The following is a 20,590-nucleotide window of genomic DNA, read 5'->3' on the forward strand; positions in this document are numbered from 1 at the left end:
ATATATCAATTTGAATTTTTTATTAAAATTTTTATTAAATCATTTTTAAGAATGAACTTTATAAATTTTACCTAAATAATTTTATCTAAGTTTTTTCCATTGGATAATATATAATTCATTAAATAATGTGTATTTGTTTTACGTAATCACAATCAAAATCAATTTACATTATTGGTCCTTTAATTTTTTTTTATAATTTGAAACTACCCAAATCTAAATCTTGATTACTAAAATTAAAAATTCAACATTTTAAGGCAAAATTTTGATGTCATATATTCTTTTTAAAACCTGTAAGTACCTTTTATACGAGTTTGATGATCAAACTTATGATTTAAATGTTTATTAATTTAGTTTTTACTATGAATTAGCCAACTTTATATCAACAAGTAATGCTTAGACTGTTTAGTGGATTAAATTTGAACTCATTCATATTACTTAGAAATTTAAGTGAAACTTTGTCGATTATTCCTTAGATCAATTTGTATATTATTGAAGTTTGTACTTATAAGTTGTGGATTCAAAAGAATTTAAGTGTACAATATTCTTTTTAACCAAGTACATATTAACATATGAGGGTTTAAGGATAGAATAAAAACTTCAAAAAAAGATCTAAATGAAACTTTGTTTATAACTATGTCAATAATTGCAAATAATTTTAGTTTGGAAAAGCAAAATTTTAATAGGTTGAACCCTTTTTCTTGTTCTAAAAGTATAATCAAGCCCAGCTGTATGTGTATATATATATATATATATATACTTTAAAGTTTGTAAAATAATGTAGGTTTTGAGTGCATTTACTAATGAGTACTATAAAGGGAGTACTGCATTTATAAATGAAGAAAAAAAAAAAAGAAAAAAGAAAGAGTCCAAATGGAAGAGGGTTTGATGTTTCATGTCAACCTTTTTTTTTTCCTTAAATGATTTTTTTTTTTTTGGTGATTTGCATTGACTTGTCTGAAAGATCGGAGATCAGTTTGAAAAAAGCTGATTTCAATGTGACTCCATGTCCATCAAGTACTGGTGTTGCACTTACATATATGCCAGCCTTAAGATGCATAAAAGACAGGCTGAAACAAATTGAAAATAAATGTAAAGAAATGAAACAACACATTTTTCAAGCCAATATTCTAGAATTCTGATGATTTGAAATGGGAATTTGAATTGGAAAGAGGGAAAAACAGGGCAGATTAATAGGTAAAAAGTAATAGTAGTAGTAAAAGATAGGAGCAGTAGCATTACTCACAGACAATTTAGATCTTTATCAGCCTAAAAATTACAACACATTGCAGAAACCCAAGAAAGCAAAAACAAACAAAATTACAACCAGATGAACACTTCATCAAAAAAACAAAAATTAAAAACCTGGCTACAAGTTACAACCTAGTCAGACAGAGGGAAGAAAAGTGATAAAAGAGTGGGATGGGGGGTTAAGGGAAGGTTAGGGGGTTAGCAGGTGTGGGGTTATTGCTGATACAAGAGAGAGGCTTGGGAGAGTTGTTGCACTCTTCCTTGAGATTTGTGGCTGTGACTGGGAAAAGTTCAAGGGTTTTAAGGGGTGGCCTGGACCTGGTGGTTGAGTAGTATGGTGGTGATAAAGGGGGACCCATATCAACCATCACTAACCAATCACTGCCGTTCATTCTCATCATGGCCTTATCCATGTCCACTCTTTCTGGGATGTCAAACTTCCACGTGTAGTTCATCACTTGCTTTGCTGCTGCATCCTCATGAATCCCTGCCTGCTCCCAAAATAATTACCCACAAAATATGGTTAAATGGTAAAAAATAATAATAATAATAATAAAAGCTCAATGCAAAAAACTGACCGGAATAGTACAGTACTAAGATTAAGCAGCGAAGAAGAGGGTCAAGAAACAAATAAAGTGAATAGATTTGTTTGCTTCATTTAAAAGCTAATAGCAAATAAGACAATTTTGATTTTTAGTGTCATTGAATCAAAACGAATAAAAACAAAGTACCATGCATGCACACAATGGTGTGTAAGATATTTGAACTTTGGGTTATTAATATTTGTACATAAAATTAGGTTTCCTGTCAGTTAGAAAAATTACAAAACAATGGCTGCATGCATAGGACATTAAGATAATTCTAAATTTTAAATTTTATGTACAATATCTTTCATCAGTTATTTTTCTCTTCCTGCAAAAAACCGTTACACTTGTTTTTTTTTTTTTTTCTTTTTTACCTGGGGAAAAAGACTGGCTGAGTTATAGTATGAAAGATGTTGAAAAGCAGGAGAGGCAGCAGGAGAATCAAAGTAGTGAAGAAAATGGTGGTTAGGAAGGTTTTGTTGAAGCTGATGCTGATACTGATGATGATAAAGTTGTTGTTGTAGCTGTAGTTGCTTGGTAAGTTTCCTTCTAAGCTTCTGTCTTTCTCTTGCCTTATGGTTTTGAAACCAATAAAAAACATTCTTTCCTTCAATCTTGCCATAGGCGGAGAGGTTAGAAGTGATTAGTTGGATTTGAGAGGCATTTGGGGTTCTAATCCCACTTCTATACATCTCTTCTAAGATCATAAGCTGTTCTGGTGTTGGACACCACCTAGAGGAGGCTGCTGGAGACATTACAAAACAAACAAACAAACAAACAAACAGATCCCTAAGATTTGACTCGCAGTACTACTGCAAACCCTGGTTATTGGTTTTGGGTTGAGAAAAAGGGTTTCAAAAAACAGGTATAAATAGATGGACAAAGGGGAAGAGAGAGCAAATAACAAAACTCCAATATATGCAAACGCAGTGTTAGAGAAGTAAAGTAAGAGAGACAAAAGGAAGGAGAGAGACGGTCTAATAGTGTGGAAAAAGTACAAGTGCAGCGTTGTCATGCTGATGTTTCCGGTTTCCCTGAGAGGGGCATTCAAGTGTTGGATTTCAGTATAATTATATTGCACAGCTGAGAAAGAGAAAGTGATAGAATCTGGAAACCAAGGTAGAGGGTGAGTGAATGAATTAGGGGAAACTCGAATGATTATGTCAATATTTACTTTGGCTATCAAACAGTGGATATGAAGCACCTAGCTAGGCACACCTAAGCTAAGCAAAAATTTTAATGGTGTTGGTCGGGGACAACAGCAAGTAAATTTTAATACGTTACAGATAAGCGTTGATGAAGCAATTGGCTTTTGCATACATGAGCATGAGCTACGTACTTCGGCCGCCATGATTGCAGACGAAGTTATTCACACACCAAGTACCCCCCATTTTTGCATTATTATTACTTTTTAGCACCACTTCTTTCATCTTAATAACATTATATGTTTTTAGTAAAATTTTGATCTCCCTCTTAAAAGGGGTAAGATTTGTAGGGACAAGTCTTGTTTGTTATAGTCAGAGCTCAAAATTTACCATGATAAATATTATGTACTTAACAATATTTTATGTTAGAAAAATCACATTTTGAATTCGAGTTGTTTAATAGTAAACTCATAAGTGGTATTAACAATCAAATTAGTTATTATATTATCCTTTCATTTCTTTTTTAGGATGATTGTTGTCTCTTCTTATATAAAAGGAAATAAATTTAAAAACTTTCAATACCCTTTATCCCCTCAAATATTTTTCATATATATTTATAAAGAAAAAAAAAATACTACTACTAGCTAGCAACTTATATGAAACCGATAATTAAAATGATGATGAATATAGTGCCGTGTTATTAAGCACATTTTTTTAAGGAACAAATTCTATGGTTGACGGCTTGATTAAATCCGAAATTTCTCGCTCGGGCACTTCAATATTGTGATTTAATTGTGTTGTGACTTTTTTTTTTTTGGTCTTAAAATGTTTGTCATGTATTAATTTTTTATGGAGCTTAAAAAATCTTTTTAATTTTAATATATTTAATTTTAATTTTTTAAAAAAATTAAAATTTTATGATTTTTAATGTAAAAAATAAAAAATATATATAAAAAAGTAAGAGTTTTAGGTGTTTAAAAAATATAATTTTAGAACATTTTAAAACAAAGTGAAAAAAAAAAAAAAAGAGTCAGGGGGAATAGTATCTTTCTAAACTGTTTTTATGTTATCTTGAACTTCCTTCTAATAATATAATAGTCTGCCTTTAAAAAATATATATACTTTATTGACTTTAGTTTGTTAAATTTTTAGAACTATTGATTTATTATTATTATTTTTTATATTGCAAAGTGGGGTCTATCTTTGTAAAGACATATCTCACAAGTGGGGCATTCTCTATAAAAAAATTGACGTCACAAGAGTAAATTGAATATATCTCTTCTCTAGCATCAATAATAATAATAATAATAATAATAAACTTTCACAAAATGTAACACATTATTTGGGGAAAAAAAAAAACTTAGTAGTGAAAGAGTATTGAAACGGTTGATGTAAATGATTAAAATTTTTAAAATATATTCATAAATTTTTTTTTATAAATTAACTATTTATTTTGACCTTAAAAATAAAATAATCTCTTTAATCCTAAAACTTTGGGGCATCAAAAAGAAAGAGCATTGGAAAGATAGGTATATGATTAGTCTCAGTCAACAGCAGTAATAATACCAAATAAATAAATAAAGAGCCCTCTTGAATTTTTCCTCCAACCCCATCGCCATGATTCTCTTCAAGAATGATACTTGTACGTGTATGTAGGAAGTGGGTTGGTTTCTCAGCTTTTAGGAACCATAAACTTTTAATTTTAAAACAAATTTTAATTTTTAATAATATATATATATATATATATAAAACATTGCTCAAAATACCGAGTGCCTTTCATTTTTCATCATAAAAATGAAAAAACTAAATTTACCTGTGAGAAAGGGAAAAAAAAAAGAAAAAAAAATAACTGTTTGCTTCATGTGAATGCATGGCTACATTTAACGATATTTCAGCTATTAGTTACTTTTCCATTGGTATCCTGACACTTTTCCATTGGCATCCTGACCACATCCTGGACAAAAGGAGAAGAGTGAGGAGAGATTTGGTTACTGATATGACTGTCAGGGTACTCAAAAACCCGGCCAGGAAGCCAACCAAGGTCTTGTCATTTGTGATTGTGTTTGCTGCTCTAATTGTAAGGTATCCAATAACTGTTTATTTAATCATTTTTCATTAGCATTCAGGGTTTTTTGAGCACTTTCAAAACTGTTTGATGTTTGAAGTTTGAAGATAGATGTAGCGTGACAATAATAGCACCTCTGTTTCTCCCATTGATGAGCTGCCTTCCCAACCGCGTTTTGCTGTATGGTTTTTTCAACCTCATTTGTCATAGGCAGGGAGGGGTCTCAAGCTCTTGCACTGGAACAGCTCGCCATCTCTCTTTCTCTCTCTGTTCAAATTGGTTTCAGTGACGTAAGGCGTGGACAAACCCATAAATGCATGCAGTCCAAGGCACTGTCCTTTTGCCTTCGCATGGTCTTTTCTCTCTGCCAACATTCCCATTAAATATCAGCCGTTCATCAACCTCCCTTGTTCTCATCCCGCAAGAATAAACTGTTGTATTAAAATTGTGTTGAATTTAGTGATCGGAGATTAATTCAATAATTCAAGAAAATAAATGAAAAATTTTAAGTAATACATTTCTAAGAAGATTCTTTTAATCTATTTCCTCTGTTTCATTTCTTTTATCCATAATTATTTTTGAGATATTCTAAAATTATATTTTTTTAACATCTAAAATCTTATTTTTATATTTTAAAATTATTTTTATGATTTTTTTTACTTTTTTATATTAAAAATCATGAAATTTTAATTTTATCAAAAAATTTTAATTTTAATATTAATTACATTAAAATCAGAATTTTTTTTCTTAAATTTCATGAACATTAATATCAACCAAACAAATTGAAACAAAAGAGTAATAATTTTCTCCCTATGATAATAGTGTAAATAGATTCTTGAAAACATTATCTCAAAATACAATGCTTATAGAATAATACAATTACAAGTCAAATTCTTTTTTAATACAACTAACCTTTGAATTAGAAAATAAAAGTGAACAAAAATTAATGGTTTAGTTTTTCAAAAATTGGATGTAAAATTATGTTAAATGAAAATTAATAAAATTATTAATAACCATCAATTTAAATTTTGAACAATTTTTTATAAAAAGGTATCACTTGAACAAAAGAATCATCATTTTTGTAACAAAATATCATGTTCAACGGATAAAATTTTGAACTTCTAATAAAAAATATATAAGGAGGGGCAATCTATTGGCACTTAAAGAGCAATCGGATGCTCATACTAATTTTACTCCAAAATTTATTTTTATACTTTCAAAATTAAATTATTCAAAGCAAAAATAGAAATTACATAATTTTAAATCTTTTTATTTTATTAAAAAAACACTTTAAAAATATTTATTAGTAATACACGCAAAGTAAACTTTCCTTCTTCAGTTATTTTTTTTTTTACTCTGGTTTTTTGTTTTTGATGGATTCCCAACGCATGATCGGCAATCATTACCCCGTTTTAGCCAACGATGGTGGCTGATATAACTTTGTCTGTTGTTTCGGCATGGCATCAACGTCAAACATTGGTAGATTGGTAAAGTACATTCATAAAAACTATTACGGCTCTTTGCCTGCTACAAAAATGTTAATCTCCATATATGAACAACTTCGACAGCCAATTCAAGCGAAGAAGACAAAGTGGGTCTCTGGCATTGAGAAAGTTGGTAAGCGAGTAAAATCTCACATACTCCTCCCTCCCTCCCTCCATAAATGACAAAGCTAGGGAAGGAGTGAAAGTGTGAACATGGCACAGTAGAGAAAATATTTTTAATAATATTGATTAATATTATTAAAAAATATGTTCAAAAATATTGATAAAAAATTTATTATGTAACATTTTTAAAATATAAAATGATAATTATAAAATTTTTAACAATTATAATTAGATATTATCATTATTGTTTTGTTTTATAATTTAGTATTTTTGAATTAAGTTTTTGTTAAGATAAAAACTGTCAACGAATTTATTAATTTTATTGATAAAAATTTTTTAAAAATTTTAAAGTTTAAAAAAATTTATAAATACGCTACCTAAATACGTGGAACCCGCTGCTGTGTACAGTATACACAAGATAAAACAATACAGAAAACAAAGGATTCCGATCATAAGCTGCCATTGGCAAAGCCAAAGTGTGTAGTCACATATCAGTACCATTCCAGAATACAGAAGAGAAGTAAATTTTGTCGAAAAAACAAGGACAAATACGTCAAGTCAGATCTGAGGCCCCATTATATTTATTTATACTTTTATATAAATGCCAAATTTAGATTGCTTTCGTCATGCATGTATGCCTGGATATTGATTGGACGCCTCCTTGTGTTCCCTGCACAGTTCATTTCCTCACTGTCCTTCCTGAGTCCTTCCCCTCCCGTCTTTTTCTTTGAATAACGTTATACGCCCTCGTTTCCGCCATTGCCATGATCTTCTCTCTCTGTCAAGTTGCTGGCCCACTTTCCCTTGTCTCAATTAGGTTTCCCTTCCCTGCTGCTATCTTAATTTTACATAGCTTTTTCTTTTCTTTTTTTTTTTAGTTTTTTTTAGTATTTTAGTTGAGGTTAATTTTTTTTTTTTTAAAAGAGATTTTAAGAGTGTAACTTTTAATATCAACATAAGACATTCGAAAATTTATTAATTCATCTCTTTATCAATTAAACTAATTAACCTTTACGAGTATAACTTTATTTTTTGTAAATTGTATACAATTTTATATGATAAATTAAAAGTTTTGACAGCAAAAACATCAAGGTTTGAGTCTAAAGGCATGGAATGCTAGCCATCGTATGTATGACTTTCATGCAATAATTATATATTAAACCTAAACGTGATAATTTCAAATATGATATGTTAATAAGATATAAAAATAATATAAATAAAAAATATAAAGATAATACGATTTAAAATTTTGATAAAAATAATAAATAAGTTTAACAAAATCAAAAATATATATTTCATGTTTTTATATCGATCGACACGAATTGTGATAAATTAATAATTTTTATATAAAATAAGACATAAATACATAAATTTTTAATATTTTACATGACACGAATATACAAATTATCAGATTTAATTAAACCTAACAATATAAAATATGATATAGTGATATAATATAAATATGATAAAAAAATAAAAATTTAAAATTTTAATAATAATTATATATAAATTTTACAAAATAAAAAATATATTTTAAATTTTTATATCAACGGAAATTATAATACTTAATTTTTATGAATTTTAAATTTTTATTCTATATAAATATACGAATTTTCAAATATATTATAAATCATCTCGTCTTAAGCAGCCCAATATTCAGCAACAAGAAGAGGAGACGACTAGTTGTCTAGTTGCCTTTTTACCGGCCGTGCATGGCTTCCTTGCATATTCCAAAAGTTCATCACCATATTCATGACCTCGAATGAGACCACTGCACCAACCTTACCAGGATTGTTGAGAGTATCTCTATTTAATTAAAACCAGCCAAAGGGGAAAAGGTAGTCCTGTACATCTTTATGAATGTTCATCAATTTGTGTTTGCAACAGTACAATCTTATTAAAGGTTGTATCGATGCACTCTTGCTCAAGGATATAAGTTACAGTACGTTCCATATATACGTACACGTTATAATCGTTAAGTGTTAAATTAAGATTCGAGATATTTAGCTAATAGGTTGGATTTTTTTTTTTTCAAAGATAGAACACTTTATTAATTTCAAAACCGGTTATTTTGGATTAACCCAAAATCCCATATAAATCACACATATACTCTGAACACGAAACGAAAATCCAAACCCACGTACTTGCGAAGCCTCGGCATGTCACCTTTGGTGAACCTGTGAGAACGCCCTAATGGGACCATATGCACGCAGGCATAAGTTTTTTGTTCAGAGACAGAACGAGTTATTATCTCCAAAACCGATTATTTTATAATACAAAATTTCGTATAAATGCACACACACCTCAAACCTTCCCGATACGAGAAAGCTTAGGTCGGAGTTTCTAAGTCTAAAACTATTGCTAGAAATTTCAAATTCAAATATTAAGAAGGTGAATCAATGAGATTTAATCATAAAACAAGAGAGTTGTTCTCATGATTAATAATGTAACCCAAAATTAAGAAATACCTAACCAATTGTCACACAAAGCGTAGCGGTTGGTTGGCAATGGCCAATGCAAATGAAAAAAAAATGGTCCAAATGAAAAGCCCCATCGGCTTTAAATACAATGTAATGCAAAGGCAATAAATAAGGTAGTGGGCCTTAGTTTTCTCAAAAACGAAATAACTAAGCTCGTCATCTAAGGCATCAGCAATGCTGTCTTTTTGGGTTTCCATAAATATTGTCATTTATACAACTTTATATGTACGTACGTACTACGTAATATATACAGTATAATGGGATACGTATTACATTATATATATATATACACATGAAGTATTTATGAAATAAAATTTGAGTTTTGATAATAACTAATAATTTTTTATTTTTATATTTAAAGTTGCGGGAGATTGAGTAAAATTAAAAAATACAATTATATAAAAATAAAAATAAAAAATCTTCCTAAAATTAAGTTAAATATGGTAACCAATAATAAATTGATTTAATGTCTAAATCATTCTATCAGTATTTCATTTTTTGCTATATTGAGTTTCCCATGTTACATTTTTATAGATTTTACTTTAAATAAAAAAAAAAACTTCTTGTTTGCTTATTTTTGGCCTTTTATTAATTGAATCCTCGTACAAAGAAAGATCTTAAAGCTTGAAACATTGAAAAGACGTTAGTTATGAGTTAAAATCAATCAGAATATAAAATTTTAATTATATATATAATTAATTAAAATGACAACGGGGTGGGTGAATTACGTTTGAATCACAGTCAAATGATATCTAATTGGAAAAAATTGAGATCGAATTTATTATGATTTTATAATAACTTTGTGCATTTGTTGCAAGTTTTCGATTCTTTTCTCTTAGTGCTTCTTTTAATGAAATGAAAACTATTTGTATATTTGTGCAAAATATTAAAATTATTATAATTATATCTTATCTTATATAAAAATTAAATATTATAATTTATGTCAATAAAAAAATATAAAATATATTTTCTTTAATTTTATTAAATTTATATATAATTTTACTAAAATTTTAAATTGTGTTTTTTTTTATTTTCTTATCTATTTTTACCGATATTTTAGATTGCAAGATCTCAACCAATCATTTTCAAGTAAAAAGTGGCAAAGGCTTTGACCAAATGGCTGCCGCGTGAAATTGCTAGATCCTTTTAAAAGCAGCTTAAGCATTCCTAGCAAAAATACTAAAACCCCACTGCAAATTAAACCTTCACTATCATCTGAAGTAAAAAAAAAAAAGAAGAAATCTTTAAACTTCTGATGGAACACATCACAGTTATGATCATTTCATCATCTTTTTTTTTTCACAGTTTGTCTGACGAACTGATTGGTTAATAATGCTAGAAACTGGGCTAGTACTACAAGTAAACTCAACTTTGGCTACTGTACTTGGCTGGAAACTGGGCAGCTGCCTCTGATTTCAGGGGCTCAGAAAACCCAAAAGCTTTCTTTTTGTTTAATGGAGAGAGTTCGTTATATTGCATTTAGCACAGCCTTCTTTTCCATTTTTTTGTCTCTTCTTTTTTGGAAAGAAAACAGTAACCCATTGTTTGTTTCTGTGACCGCTGCTGGCCTTGATTATATTTCTGACATTTTAATTGAATGAGAAAGATCTTTGTTCTAGATTTGTATGTATCTTTTTCTTCGAAATGAGCTGCTTTTAAGGTCATCATCCACGGACTGTAATGGAAGATAACAAAGAGAAAGGGAGGAAAAGGAAAGAAAATAGTAGGTCATTAATAAGGATAACAAGACTACACCTGCTTTTTGGCCCGGTGATCAAGGATTGTTTTCAAGTACAGTTTTTAACGCTTTTGAAGGGTCCTTGAATTGATAATTTGATTCAAACTTATAATGATGGATGTGGCCATGCAACAAAGTATACATGGATTTAACTTTAATGACGTCTCAGTTTCATCAACCTAAATACAAGTCTATTCAATATTTATCAGATAATAATGAAGTTATTTGACTTTTTTTTATGATTTTTTTTTCTATATTTGTTTGTCTAAATTAATTATTCCAAGACCACTAGAATGCATAAAAACAAGGATGATATGATCTGTTTTCAAGAACTCAAAAACAATTCTTCAACTTAAAAACCAGTAAATTACAGCCAAACTGATTTATGGCATCAATGTTTCTTGTTTCTTTGCATAGGCCTTTTTCTTTTGCCTGATACCAAAAGGAGTGACCTCTTTATCACAAAAATCAGAACCATGCCAAACATTCCGAGGCAGATACCTTCGGAAATAGAAATATCTTGAGCTGAGATGAGACTCTTCCAATGCCTCAACCTGTGCAAAGCCTGGTCGCCAATCATCATTTCCGGATAGCTTGAGATACAGATAGCAAACTGGTGATTCTACGCATTGGCCTCTCACTTGAAACTCATCCACCAAGCAAACCTGGAATGGTTTTCTGGGAATGTCATCAAGGACAACCGGCTGCAATGGATCCATCTCCCTAACATGCTTGGAATTTAGGTGTCGAACTACGATGTCATTAGATTTTGTATCACCAAATCTCAGGCTGACATGGTCTGATGTGTCGGCACCCTTGGTGCATGTTGTTTGGATTGTGACTCTGTAGGTGCAGTTTCTCTGCAAAGCATATTCACATGAGCCAAATAATTCTTAGAAGATCAAATTTACATATTTCAGACAGCCTTTTTAGACCCAATTTAGTTTTGCAAAGTATCAGATAGACAGAGACAGACCTCATTAAACTACATAACTAGAGAACAATTATGCAAAGTTCATTACCTTCATGCTTTGAGGGAGGTTTTCACCTCCTGCAAGTAAAGCAAGTAAAAATATAAAACATGCAATGATAAATCCTTTGCGATTCTTTATTTCCATTGTTGTTTCTTCCTAGCTTAAAGACAAGACAAGACTTTCAGTTCTCATCTAGTGTTTCTTCAGATCTCCCGCTGTGCTCTTTTTATAATCATGGGTTATTCATTCTTTTCTTGACAGACTTGAAAAGTTTATATTCCCTGCTTAGGATGCTCTAGGAAATGAACAGGCTTTCCCTCACTTTTACTTATACCTATTTGCTTTACCAAGGTAAAGCATATGCTTGGGTTCCCGCATTAACAAGTGGCTGAGGAGGAGTTTTTGGATTGAAGATTACAATTCTAAACGGATTTCTTGCAATAAGCTTGAGTCACAGTAGAGATTAAAGTGGATCCAAAACATACAATCCTAGAGGACCCATGTAATCCATAAGTACTTTCAGACATTATTCTCGTAAAATCCAACAAGATCACCCTCAATTGACATCTTTTTCAAGCAATAGTTCATTCACATGTGTCAATTGCCATGCAAACCAGTATGTAGATTTTCATGTGTCAAACAATAATCTATGTCTTTCAACTTTCCCTCTCCTTCTCTTACACTAATTTTGTGGTTATAAAGATTTTTTTTAGGATTTTTGGATATGACTGAGATTTGAATTCGAGACCTTCAATCATAAAGCCGATTAAAGTACTGCTGAACTAACGAGTTATTGGTGGTTATAATGATTATATTTCTGAAAACGAAATGTTGCTTTTTATTTGAGTAAAAAGGGGAAAAAATAACATGATTTAATTGAGTTAATTTGAAAGTGTAAACTACCTTAACGATAAATCTTTTAGCACCAAAAAACCAACAGTGTAATTCTATCAAATTAGGCTTATCTTTGCGTGGGATTATGGAGCTTAATAGAGAGAAAGAGCTGTATTATATTACATTAACCTACTAAGATAAAAGTTTCCTTTATAATTTGGACAGAGCAAAAATAGCAGGGGAAGGCTTGTTGACACATGTATTGGCCAGCCGCCAAGGTTTTGTATTTTGCAGATCCATTTAATGGTGGAAAGACATGTCTTGTCCAAGGTACTGACCCCAATTTCATTTGCATATGATTTAAAGTGGCCTTTACAGGCTCAAGTTTTTACCTGTTAGCTTTTATTTCAAAACCATAAAATCTGAATTATATAAAATGATTTTTAATAACATTTTCCTTTCAATATGAGATGGGATATCACAGATTACAACATACAATCAAAGTTGACAGGCATTTATAGGTTAATGACTTTCATTTGTTTGAAACTGGTGAGGGAAGTGGTTGGTACAACAACAATGCACATAGTCCTGCCAATGAAAAGATTGACATCCCCATTTCCTGCATTCTAATCAAGCTATCTTGGGTTCATATCCCTTTAGACATAAGCTTTTGTTGTTAGTTTGTTTGCCTGAGCCGAAATTGCGTCAATTGAGGTTACCCAACTATTCATCCATGACCAGTTCCTCATGAAAATGGAAAACAAATGACAGAACCATACATCTGACTCTAAATTGACTGTTTTGATAGTAACCTCAGGATTTTGCTTTATAAACAAGCATAGTATCCAAAATCCCATACATTTCAAGAACATTGACAGTTAATTGTTTAATTTAGACCCATTAAAAACCTGCTGAATTTGAAACTATGGGTTGAAAACAAACTTTGCAGGTATTATTAATCTGAATTCATATTTATTTTGATATTGAAAAGTTGGTTTTTATAAGCAATTTTCACCAATTGGTAACTGTTGTTGGCATCGGCACATGAAAATTTTTGAAAAGAGTTAATGCTGCCAATGACCTCTAAATTATAATGAAATGTTCAATGTGAAACCTCAATTTTGAATATTTTAATTAATATGATATTTGAAAGATTGTTTATTCATCGCGTGTTATCATTTTAAGTTAATCATGTTAAAAATAAGCACCACACTAATTTATAAATTTATAATTAAAGTATCATATTAAAAAATTTTAAAGCTTAGATATTACATTAAATATTTTACTATAATTCAAGAATTCTAATATTAAGCCTTTTGAAAATCAATGATGACATTTAATAAGCATACTTTGATTTACCTACCAGGCTATTAAACCAAATAAGCAGCAGAGTTTCTTCTTCTTGGGTTCTAAATTAACATAGAAAAGTAACTTCCACAAACAGCAAGAAAAGCAGGGGAATAACTGTAAATCACGTCAACTCGCATATGGAAATAGAGGATTTTTACGTTTCGGAAAGATAGACAAAGTTTGACTTGAACAGAAAGGAGGTCAAGTAAATTGATTATCTTTGACAGCACTCTAAAGTTGTTCTAACAACTGGTCATTTCAATGTAGCTATTGAAGCAGCATTCAAAATTTTTTTTTCTTTCTTTTTGTTTCACTCTAATCTTCAAAGTTCAAACTGGTTAAACTATATTTTTTAACCAACCAAACTCTTTTCTCTTAGCACTATATATATGCTATCCCACTGGCTTTGATGAATACCTACTCAAACAGCAATTACAGGTTTATCATTAGGGGTTCCCAGTTTTGTCCTATGGGTTAAAATAATAACATAGAAAGAAGAAATAGAGAAATGGGTGCTTATCTTCGTCCATCAACAGCACTTTTGGGGGCATTTCTGTTGCCATTTATGATCTTTTGTCTCTATATTGAGCCTGTACTTGGAGTCACCAGGCACTACAAGTTTGATGTATGAGTCAATATGACGATGCTCATAAATTTGGGCAATTTATTGTCCACTGACTTTATATTTTATATGATATACACATTAACTCTGTTAAGTTATGATTTGCTAGATCAAGCTGCAGAATGTTTCCCGTCTGTGCCACACGAAGAGCATTGTGTCAGTAAACGGACAGTTTCCGGGGCCTCGCATTGCAGCAAGGGAGGGTGATCAGCTTCTGATAAAAGTTGTGAACCATGTGCCAAACAGTATCTCTATTCATTGGTATGAAACCTTTAGTAGAAATACCCCACGGTTACTTAAAAATTAAATGCCATGATCCGAATCACTGCATGTTTTGGTTTCTTTGATGTTATAGGCATGGCATTCGACAATTTCGTTCCGGATGGGCTGATGGACGGGCATATGTGACTCAGTGTCCTATACAAACTGGCCAGAGCTATGTGTATAACTTCACCATTGTAGGCCAAAGGGGCACTCTCTTTTGGCATGCTCATATATCATGGTTGAGAGCAACTGTATATGGTCCACTGATCATTCTTCCTAAGCTTGGGGTGACCTACCCTTTTGCCAAGCCCTACAAGGAAGTTCCCATCATCTTTGGTAAATAACAATGAATCAGCTGACTGAAAAATCTACATCTCTATCAAGTTCTAAATTAAATTCCGTGAATCCATTGGCAAACATAAGACGTGATACATTAAATTGCAGGGGAGTGGTTCAATACCGATCCTGAGGCCATTATTGGCCAGGCCCTCCAGACAGCTGGAGGCCCAAATGTGTCTGATGCTTTCACCATAAATGGACTTCCAGGACCGTTGTATAACTGCTCTGCCAAAGGTATTGAAATGCTATAATGTGATGTCGTCACCATGGATTACATATATCCTGTAGATAATTAATTCAATGCTGAACTACTGGCTTTTAACAGATACGTTCAAGTTGAAGGTAAAGCCTGGCAAGACATACCTTCTGCGACTAATCAATGCAGCTCTCAACGATGAGCTCTTCTTCAGCATAGCTAACCATACCCTTGCGGTGGTTGAAGCTGATGCTGTTTATGTCAAACCTTTTGACACCGAAACAATCCTCATCGCCCCTGGCCAAACCACAAATGTGCTTCTTAAGACCAAACCAAGATATCCAAATGCCTCATTTTTCATGACTACTAGACCATACGTGACAGGGCAAGGCACCTTTGATAATTCAACAGTTGCTGGCATTTTGGAATATGAATTACCACCCAATGGCTCACATTCAAGCATCTCAATGAAGAAACTCTCTCTTTAAACCAATTTTACCTGCTCTAAATGACACTTCCTTTGCTACAAATTTCGCAAGTAAACTCCGCAGTTTAGCTAGTGCACAGTTCCCTGCCAATGTACCCCAAGAGGTTGATAAGAAGTTTTTCTTTACAGTTGGTCTTGGAACTAGCCCATGTCATCAGAACCAAACCTGCCAGGGACCTAATGGAACCATGTTTGCAGCTTCAGTCAATAATGTTTCTTTTGCAATGCCAACTACAGCAATGCTCCAAGCCCATTTCTTTGGCCAATCAAACAATGTTTACACAACTGATTTTCCCAATGATCCAATAATTCCATTTAATTACACAGGCACTCCACCTAATAACACTATGGTGAGCAATGGAACGAAACTAGTAGTGCTTCCTTTTAACACTAGCGTAGAGCTAATCATGCAAGACACAAGCATACTTGGAGCTGAAAGCCACCCTCTTCACTTGCATGGCTTCAATTTCTTTGTTGTTGGCAAAGGTTTTGGGAATTTTGATCCAAAAAAGGACCCTAAAAACTTCAACCTCGTTGACCCTATTGAAAGGAACACTGTTGGTGTGCCATCAGGAGGTTGGGTTGGCAATTCGTTTTCTGGCAGACAATCCAGGTAAGTAAGACTGCATTAAATAAAACAAAATTTGACAATTATATAATACTGCATTTTACTCGCTTGCTTGCTTTGAGTAGTTGATGACCATGACAAAAATAACCATATGATTCAGGGGTATGGTTCATGCATTGCCACCTGGAGGTGCACACAAGCTGGGGTTTGAAGATGGCTTGGATTGTCTTGGATGGAAAGCTGCCTAACCAAAAGCTGCTTCCTCCACAGCAGATCTTCCAAAGTGTTGATAATTTGACTCACTACTACTCCTTAGTTCACACCAACCAGAAGAAATCTCCTGATTATTTTTTTTTAATTTCTCAATCTCATTTTCATTTTTTTGGCCATTCTATGTGAATTTGACACAAACCAATATCCATTCAATAATTATTTCATTAATCCATGTGATAATAAGAAAAAGATTTTAGGGTTTTTTTTTTTTTTTTCCTTTTTGCAAGATTGAGGTCTGGATATGTCAATGTAAGAACTCCCAAAAAAGTTTTACAAGATTATGAAATTTCTGTTCCTCTTTCATTTCCAAGTTATTACTTTCAATTAATACAACAGAAAGGGTCCAATAGGACCACTCCCATGCAGTACGGACAGGCTTGTTACAGCAGGTTTGGGCAGCTGTTGGCCCATTTCCCGTGGTTGGCTTTTTGGATCTGTCATTTCCAAACCAAATTGGGCTTGAATTTTATTTTATTTTAAATTTTTAATAATGTTACACAAATATCATAAACTACTAGTATTATTTTTCATAAATGATAGTAGTAATAAAAATTGAGACTTATATCAAAGTCCTTGCCTTTTTGCTTCATAATCCCACCACAAATCATATTCTTGGTCAGTCTATCAAACTTAAAGTTTTCAATGAAATGGTCTAAAGATAAGCAACAAGTATGGATGACAAAATACAAAAGAAATGTCACTGTTGGCTTGAACTCTTTTATGGCATACGTCTCAGGTTGGATAACTGCAGACGGTTATTTGCAACTGGGAACCATCATGCACATCAGCATACTGTCTGATGAAAGCTCTTCTCCACCGAACTTTGAATGCTCTTCGAATGTTGGGACAGTCATCCCCTTTGTTGAGAAATCGATCAAACCAATTGACCAAAATAACCTGTTGTTGCAGCAAAGAAAGGGTAAGAATTGTCTGGCTGAGTCCATCCTCCACTTGTTTCTTATCTACAGATCTAGAAGCCCTTGTCATCCATCCAAAATCTACATAAAGAGCTTCCAACCATGTCGACAGCAGAGAGAACCGGCTGTCTTTTGGCACCAAGATATTTCCTCTACCAATTGCAATACATAGCTGAGCAGTGATTCTGCTGATTTCATGGCGGTACATGGTGGGAATCTTTGAGTGAAGTTCTGCAAGTTCCCTCTGATCTGCCCACAATTTCACGAAGTCATTTGCCATTCTTTTGTCAATCAGAATATCAACAATCCACTGCAAATTGTCAGCTTCTCGAGCTTTTCAGCCATTAAAGCTCCTCGATCTTGCCTGCTACTGTCCATGCCTGCAGCTTCGGATAAGCAGAGAACAAGAGAACTAAGACATCTGTGACAGAGATGATTAAGGGTATTTTTAAAGACATCGAGCAGACGGTCATCATCAAATGAATCTTCTCTAAGTAACCGTGAAATAAGAGTTTTCATTTCTCGTTGTGCTTTATCATCTTTGGCTTGAAGAACACCACTAAGTAGCTTCAAGAATGTGTCATCTGCTCTTGTGGAAGTAGATGGCTCAGATGATACTCTCCGAAGAACTTAAGTCATTGAGCCATGAAGCTCAAGTTGGCTGAGATGAGATAGGATCTTTTCCTTGTCATCCTCAGACCAGGGAACAGCTTCCAAATACTCCAAGCAAGAACTAATTCCTGCATCAAAAATAATGGCTGCAGAAACCTACAACAAACACTAATATTACAAATGCTTCACTACAGCAGAAATAAGAAAAGCTAAAATGAAAATTTTTGTGTTGCACATAAATGGTGATATAAGCAAATGTAGATATAGCCAAAGCAAAGATTCTTTTGCAGGCAATATTTGATTAATCAAAGAAAATTCTCTGGAATGTGGATTAAATTATAAGGATGGAAAACGTTTGAGTTATAATGCAAAATGAATTGGAGAATGTAAACTCAAATTTAATTTACTTTAAACCTTCTTTTACCAGCTTTCCAAGAAAAAACAAACAAAAATATTTGATGTCAATTAGCATGCTTCTAGAGGAGGAGAAAAAGATGTTTGTTGCAAACAAGGCAAAAGTACAAGCTCCATTTGAGTAAATTTCTGACAGATGAATAACAAAATTTAACATCTAAACATGCCTTAATCATAGTTAAGTTGTGATCAGGAACATGACAAACAATGAAACAGACATCCATTTCAAAGGTATCAGTGATAAAATCTTTCCAGCATCAAACACAACGAAAACGCATTGCATTTGACCTTGGTGAAAACAACTCATCCACCATAGATTCATTAAAACTTAAGCGGAATGCAAAAGCTCAACGAAATTTGAATGAACTAAATCAAACAAAACCGATTTACAAACGTTTGGTTAAATCAAACGGCCAACAAATAATATGGTAAACATTTGATCTTCACCATAAATCCTTCCTGTTAACATTTATAGAGATTCTCAAGTATGATTCTTTTAACAAACATACAAAAACAAACCAAACAACCTCAAATTAACCAAACTTTCTAATTAGCAAAACCAAACATGAACTAAAAACTTGTAATGAAAGAAAAATTAACTAAATATAAAAGAATTATACCTTAAGCAAATTCAAGACTTTGTTGACATTTTCACCAATCAACCTCCTTTTCAGATGATTACAGTACATTAAAACCACAGTTTCCACATAAACCTCCACGTCAACACATTCACAGATTTCCACGGTATGAGAAACCCCTTTCTCTCTTCTTTGACTCAACTTCTCAGCAAAAAACCTACTTTTCTCAGACAAAACTCTTCTGTGCACATACATTGACACTGTATAGCCATCTCTAGAGACTACCGTGAGCCTTACATCACCTGATCCCAGCCCGAAGTTGCTAAAGCTACAGATTTTTAGTTCAGTGAGGAATTTACCAACTCGGTTTTGAGTCTTTTTGCGAGACTTTTCGATGGTTTGGGAATCACGGTGGTGTTCCTCTGACACCATTGCAAAGAGGGAGGTGTTGTGACTCGGGCAAGCTGACTCAGTTGGAGGAGGAGGAGGAGAAGGAGGAGAGGAAGGTGAATAGAATCGTGAGAGTGTTGGGTCTGAAATAAAGCCTTGTTTTATCATTGTTGATACTTCCCCTGAAGCCATTGAAAAAAAAAAAAACTTTTCCAATAAAGATATCAACAAACAAATACTGGGTCTAGCCCAGATTCAAGAAAAATGAAAACATGCCATTGATTAAAAAAAGAAGCTTTTTTTAAATGAATATCAAAACGCAAAAACTGGGTTTTCTTAGAATCAAGAAAATAAAACTGATTTCTTGGCAAGAAAGCAATCCTTGGAATGAAGATGAATTTTCTTGCAAATTCCTGGGAAATTCGAGGGACAAAGAATCCAAGAAGTGGAAAGCTTTGGCTCTGTAGTTTCAAGAGAGAGTGCACTGTTAAGCAAAGGCAAAAGCGTGTGTTAAGGGGAAATGCTGATGCTAATTATGGTCTTTTGCATAAAACCTCGAAAAGAAAGTTTCTATTTATAAGAAAATTGGAGGGAGTGAGAGATTACTATCTGCACGTGTGAGCACGTGAGTTATGAAATAAAACGAGCCAGAGCACTTGCAGACCTGCTTGATTCTGCCAAAGATGATTCTGCAAGTTCGATGCAGCAATCCATCTGCTATGATTCAACAAGATACTGGTCAATCTCAGTCTCTTGGGGATTTGACGTTCAAATCTTGAGGGGAGTGATGTCTCCCAGAGAGCTTGAAATACGAGTTAATTTTATATTGACATTTGAATTTTAAAAATTTTAATTTTTAATTATTTAAATATATATTAATGTATTTTTTTTTGTTGAATTATAAA

At 32.5% G+C, this 20,590-nt stretch overlaps 3 protein-coding genes and 1 pseudogene across 3 annotated transcripts; 1 reads left to right on the top strand and 3 right to left on the bottom strand.

The window, feature by feature from the left end:
• Positions 1 to 1,194: 1,194 nt before the first annotated feature.
• Positions 1,195 to 3,157, bottom strand: LOC111302180 (WUSCHEL-related homeobox 3-like). The gene is made up of 2 exons (XM_022898117.2): positions 2,207 to 3,157; positions 1,195 to 1,739 (listed from the first exon to the last, which is right to left on the bottom strand). Exons 1-2 carry the CDS (start codon positions 2,585 to 2,587, stop codon positions 1,428 to 1,430), a joined length of 693 nt encoding a protein of 230 aa, XP_022753852.2. The 5' UTR covers positions 2,588 to 3,157; the 3' UTR covers positions 1,195 to 1,427.
• Positions 3,158 to 10,954: 7,797 nt separating this feature from the next.
• On the bottom strand, positions 10,955 to 12,048 carry LOC111302182 (embryo-specific protein ATS3A-like). Its single transcript, XM_022898119.2, has 2 exons — positions 11,890 to 12,048; positions 10,955 to 11,727 (listed from the first exon to the last, which is right to left on the bottom strand). The coding sequence occupies exons 1-2, from the start codon at positions 11,983 to 11,985 to the stop codon at positions 11,251 to 11,253; spliced, it is 573 nt and encodes a 190-aa protein (XP_022753854.1). The 5' UTR covers positions 11,986 to 12,048; the 3' UTR covers positions 10,955 to 11,250.
• Positions 12,049 to 14,418: 2,370 nt separating this feature from the next.
• On the top strand, positions 14,419 to 16,791 carry LOC111302181 (laccase-17-like). Its single transcript, XM_022898118.2, is given in 9 exon segments — positions 14,419 to 14,650; positions 14,757 to 14,908; positions 15,003 to 15,247; positions 15,356 to 15,484; positions 15,576 to 15,924; positions 15,926 to 16,517; positions 16,519 to 16,546; positions 16,662 to 16,766; positions 16,769 to 16,791. Coding segments are annotated over 9 exon segments (1,740 nt in total). The 5' UTR covers positions 14,419 to 14,533.
• Positions 16,792 to 17,124: 333 nt separating this feature from the next.
• Positions 17,125 to 20,442, bottom strand: LOC111302183 (BTB/POZ domain-containing protein At5g60050-like; annotated as a pseudogene).
• Between the last annotated feature and the right edge of the window lie 148 nt (positions 20,443 to 20,590).

The sequence above is a fragment of the Durio zibethinus genome, chromosome 15 (assembly GCF_047325235.1).
Source record: "Durio zibethinus cultivar Kanyao isolate XHJ-2024 chromosome 15, ASM4732523v1, whole genome shotgun sequence".
Classification (NCBI taxonomy): domain Eukaryota; kingdom Viridiplantae; phylum Streptophyta; class Magnoliopsida; order Malvales; family Malvaceae; genus Durio; species Durio zibethinus.

Bases quoted from the DNA above. Each gene is read 5' to 3' on its own strand.
- LOC111302180 (XM_022898117.2), bottom strand. From the start codon at position 2,587: ATGTCTCCAGCAGCCTCCTCTAGGTGGTGTCCAACACCAGAACAGCTT. The intron at 1,740-2,206 runs GTAAAAAAGAAA...TTTTGGGAGCAG, and splicing joins CAGCCAGTCTTTTTCCCCAG to GCAGGGATTCATGAGGATGC.
- LOC111302182 (XM_022898119.2), bottom strand. From the start codon at position 11,985: ATGGAAATAAAGAATCGCAAAGGATTTATCATTGCATGTTTTATATTT. The intron at 11,728-11,889 runs GTAATGAACTTT...TATGCTTTGCAG, and splicing joins ACCTCCCTCAAAGCATGAAG to AGAAACTGCACCTACAGAGT.